Genomic DNA, 5,003 nt, shown 5'->3' on the forward strand with positions numbered 1-5,003 from the left:
CCCTAACTGGGAAAAGGCCGAAAGTGACTTTCTTCCTGCTATTCTCAAGCACAGAATATTTGTCTAAGCTTTACTGCTGACAGCAATATGATCCCCTACAGACAGAGGTATTTGCACTAATGAATCTTATTTGATGGCTATATCTCTGTGGTGCTCAGGGATGCATTAACAGCCAACTCTTTGCCTTTTGTTTCTCCATGTATAAATCCTGCACCACTGTAAAGCCTTAACCAAACCCAAAGGTGTTTCAGGTTTTCCATAAAATATGTGCTTGTTCTAGTCCATTTAAAAGGCCGGTGGTGTGAATATAGATGAGTAAGACTAGGATGAGATAAGATTACACTTAATTGTCAGAATATACTCCTGAAATGTGCACCTCTTTAGAGGAAGATGACAGTTAATGTTTGTACTACTCAAACAAACTGTTAGACACTCCACAGTAGAATAATGGACAGTCTGTACAGGTAACAGTGATAAAAACAATGAATGCACAAAATTTTATTTTAGAAATATAAAACCAAGCATCTAGAGCGATGCTAGCAGCTCTGTGAGACTGTACACTTAGGCACAGCTGTGCTCTCAGCTAAATGCAAAAAGGGTAACATGCTCAAAATGTCATTACTTATGTTACTGTTTATAATTTTTGATAATTAATAATCTCATAATAATGTAGTGCTTTAGCATCCTAACATTTTCTAACCAGTACCAAAGTGCAGCTGATGCTGATACATACAGATAAATATCAGCAACATGGTGTTGCTGGAGGAAAAGTCAGGGTACCATGAATGTCTGCAAAAACACTTTGTGCAGTTCCATCAAGTAGAGGTTTTGTTGGATAAGTAAAAAAGTTTTATTTGCTGGATCATTACGATATATCCTCTGTGGATCATGAATGGCTGTAATCAACTTTACAGCAGGCCACCCAGTAGTTGTTGAGGCATTTCACTTTGGACCAAAGTAACCGACTGACTGACTGGCCATTCCTACAACTGTGCCTCTAGTGTGGCAAAAAAATGAAATGACACTGCTTGATTATTTTAGATTGGAGAGTTCACTGCAGTAGAGAGTTAACAGAGAGACATTTATATGGCCAACCGATGGGAATTAAGCCATTGGTTTAATTAGTAAATGTTACAAAAACAAAACGGGTCCTGTGAGCTGTTAACAGTCAGAAGAGAATAGCTAGAACATTTTTTTCCCCTGTGGGGACATTTTCCAATCAAAAATCATGCAAAAATAAAAGTGTAATGAATGAAACACTGACAACTTTCCGTAATTTTTCTTAACACTATAGAGGCATTTTATGACAGAATAAAAATATTTTCCCATTCACACTAATCAGAACAAAGAGGATTGCACTTACAGACCTGCAGGAATGTATATACATTATGGCCTCAGTAGTAGGAAAGTATCTAGTCTTTGAGCCTCTGGAGAATCACATCTGATTCTAGTTGCACAAGTGGCTGGTTGTCCTTCCTGTTAATCACATACTAGATAGAGAGCAATGAGAACCAGTGTCATAAGTTTACACCGTTCCGTCTAAGCTGAGCTTTTTTTTATATTTGTGTGTTTTGTTTTTGTATTTGTTTTCTTTACTTTAACAAACCTGTTTGTGAAAATACACATTGATTCACCCCATGTGTGTGACTCACAGGTCCTTCCTTCCTGTTTCTATCGGGCTGTACAACTAGCATTGCTCCCAGTAGCGAGCCCCCAGCACCACCACCACCAAGTTTATCTCACACACCTACAGACTGTTCTCAGTGGTCAGCTTGTGAATGTTAACTACAAGCCACCACACGCTGTGCAAAAGACCTGTTGATGCAGATGTAACCTTTTTTTTTTTTTTTCCCCTCTAAACTCAACTTTCATGCTTTGCTTATTTCACTCACAGGCCCTGAACAAGAAGGAGCATAGAGGCTGCGACAGCCCTGATGCTGAGGCCTCCTACATTCTTGCTCCCAGTACTGAGGAGAAATACAAGAAGATTAATGAGGAATTTGACAATATGATGAAGAGTCATAAAATTGTAAGTTGCATTTTAGTTTATTCACAATATTTGTTTGTTCTCACTTTTCATCCCTAATTAATTGACAGAGAACCAATAAGCTTGATTGTCAGCTTTGAGATATGACTCTGTGGATACCTAATACTAAGCCACTGAACAGCAGTTGACTCCTTGCTTGGTCAGGGACTGTTAACCCACTGGGTTAACACACATATTTTCTCTGCATGGACCAAAGTTTTCAAAATCTTATATCTGACCAGGATTATTATGTATTTGCATCTTTGGCACAGCACTATAATAGTTCCATAGGTGGAATAAAAAAAAGGCTTGACCCCTGTGAATTCACTCTGAGCAGAAGGGAGTTACCCACCCAATCAAACAAAAAATGAGAGACTGTTAAAGATGCAACAACAAAGTTTCATTGATAAGTAACTCATATATTGTATTCTGTTATTAACCAACTTTATGTTGATGTGCCTCTTTCTGTCACTACCTTATAGTCAACAGGCCTTCCACAGCAGAACTTCATGCATGTAGCACCAGGTAGCATGGCCTACAGACCTGGAGTGGGAGGAGGAGGAGTGACTTCCCAGGCAATAGCTGCAGCGACAGCAGCTCTAGCTGATAGCGGGATCCTCTCCACACATCACGCACACCTCCACAGAAATATGAACTCTCCACACAGACCTCACAGTACTGGAAATACAGGTGTGTGCATGCATGTGTGCTTAACATTTCAGGGTACGGCAGGTTATTAGATTTATAAATAAATCTTATAATAATAAATATAAATATGATGATAAATAAATATAAATATTATAAATAATAAATAAATCTTATAACCTTTGATAAATAAACTCCTTTTTAAATTCACCAACACTCTTGAACCCAGTTCTGATGGGACTGATTATATATGCGACTATATACACTCTTGAACCCAGTTCTGATGGGACTGATTATATATGGGACTATATACTCACCAGCCACTTTATTAGGTACACCTGTATGCACTTCAATGCAACACCTCTGCCTTAACAGCTGTGTTTATGAAGCCCAGAATGTTACAGTTTTTGTGAAATGGTCATGTATAAAATGTATAAATTCAATTATATGTTTATTATTGAGGTCATAGTTAAAGGTGGTGTTGTAATTGACTACATTATATTTAGAGGTCTCTCTATATTTTTGTCCTCCCTGGCTACATACATGAGAGGGTCAAAACATTAGGAACACCTGTGATTATAATGTAGTCCAGTACAACACCACCTTTAACTGTGACCTCAATAATAAACATATAATTGATTTTATACTTCTATAATTCACCAAAAACCGAAACATTTTGAGCTTCATAAACACAGATGTTAAGGTAAACGTGTTGCATTGACGTGCGTACAACTGTACAGGTGTACCTAATAAAGTGGCTGGTGAGTGTATTTCTTTTATGTGGAATGGTATAACAGATAAAAATGATGCTGATGGTTCAGAATCAGCTGGGAAAAAGAAAGACTACCAAATAAATTTTGATGTGCAGCAAAGCCAAAATATTGGAAACATTTCAGTGGTTATAAGATGCAAACTGGTGGCAATTGAAATCAAATAGACTGTGTTTGTATGTATTTATCCTCAGGTGGCCTGCAAGGCAGTCCTGATCTGGCTCTGCAAAATGGATCTGGAGCAGTTGGCAAGTAGCTTACAGGAGTCTTACAAACATACACTGACATACAGTATACGTTACATACATGGAGATGCACAAACTGCAGTTTTGACTATGACCATATGAGGAATACATTACTTAAGATAATATTTAAGCTGGCGTCACTAATGACTGGTGTTCTGTTCCTGTCAGTCCCTGTAAAAGTTGGACTGGGCATCAAGGCTCTTTCCTCTCCTTGTGCTGATCTACACAGACCAGATGTACACTAGGCTGACAGTCACTTGAACATCCTGCTAATATTTCACAATACTTTACTACAAACTCCACAATGGCCCCCAGGCTCTGCACTACACACACTCTGTACCCAGCATAGACCTTTACATCCTGTAACCTCTCTCTCTTTTCCTCACTCCCTGTGTTTGTGGCTGCCTGTTAAATTATTTTGAATGTACAACAACTAGGGGGTCCACTTTTTCACAGCCATGTACCACCTATTAGTGTTCTGGGCAATATTATTATAGTGTTATGTTTCATATTGTAATAATTTACTAAACTTGTGTTGTGAGCTTTAAACACATTCATGCCAAAACACGTGTACTCTAGCTCAATAAACTATCCCAGAGCATTTATTACTAATAAAATGGTATCTTCAGAAAATTTTAGATGGTTTCATTAATAGAAATATTTGTAAAGCTAATACAAGTGAAGTGGTTAAACTGATATTCTTGAAGTGAGGCAGTGAAAATGCTCAGTAACTCTTGTGTTCAGTGCACATGTGGATTTGAACAAATATTCAATAGTCTCTTGACAAAGAGGCAAGGATTAGAGGAAAGTCTAAAAATATAAACCTCACTTGATGAGATTTGTGGTTTCTTCTAAGGAGGTTGAGTTGCTGTTGGATAATGATGATGGATATCTCACTATTGAGTGAAGGTCATTTCTACCTTACTGTCTTTACTGTCCAACCTTGCAGACTATCCTCCCTGCCATGTCTGTGCTCTGCCTCCCAGAACAGCGTGTCTTATATGAACACTGCCATTATGTAATGTCAAGAAAAGATCAGTTATTCATTATTGTCTCTTGTAGAATATATAGCTATACTTTCTCCATTCCCCTTTCAGAGCCTGGTGGCTGACAGGTTGATTTAATAGATCTAACACACACAACTGCTTTTCACTAAAATCAAGACTATAACAGGCTCTGGAAATATACCTTGCAAATTATTGTTTAAGCCAAGGTGCCACCCAGTCCTGGAATTTCTTTGGCATCATTCCTAAAATGTCGTCATATTTCTCCCTTCCTCTGTTCAGTGAATGGTTTTTTAGGCTCATCTGGTGGAAG

The 5,003-nt window shown here is 38.1% G+C and overlaps 1 protein-coding gene across 1 annotated transcript in view; it reads left to right on the plus strand.

Moving 5' to 3' along the window:
• The window catches only part of LOC109969918 (myocyte-specific enhancer factor 2A-like), a 47,627-nt gene that overhangs the window by 33,137 nt on the left and 9,487 nt on the right, over positions 1–5,003 (plus strand). Inside the window, 4 exon segments of the mRNA XM_020617148.1 lie at positions 1,895–2,029; positions 2,509–2,716; positions 3,636–3,689; positions 4,973–4,996. Of these exon segments, the coding sequence (XP_020472804.1) occupies positions 1,895–2,029; positions 2,509–2,716; positions 3,636–3,689; positions 4,973–4,996 (421 nt within the window).

This window comes from Monopterus albus, unplaced genomic scaffold, assembly GCF_001952655.1.
Source record: "Monopterus albus unplaced genomic scaffold, M_albus_1.0 scaffold186.1, whole genome shotgun sequence".
NCBI classification, from domain to species: Eukaryota; Metazoa; Chordata; class Actinopteri; order Synbranchiformes; family Synbranchidae; genus Monopterus; species Monopterus albus.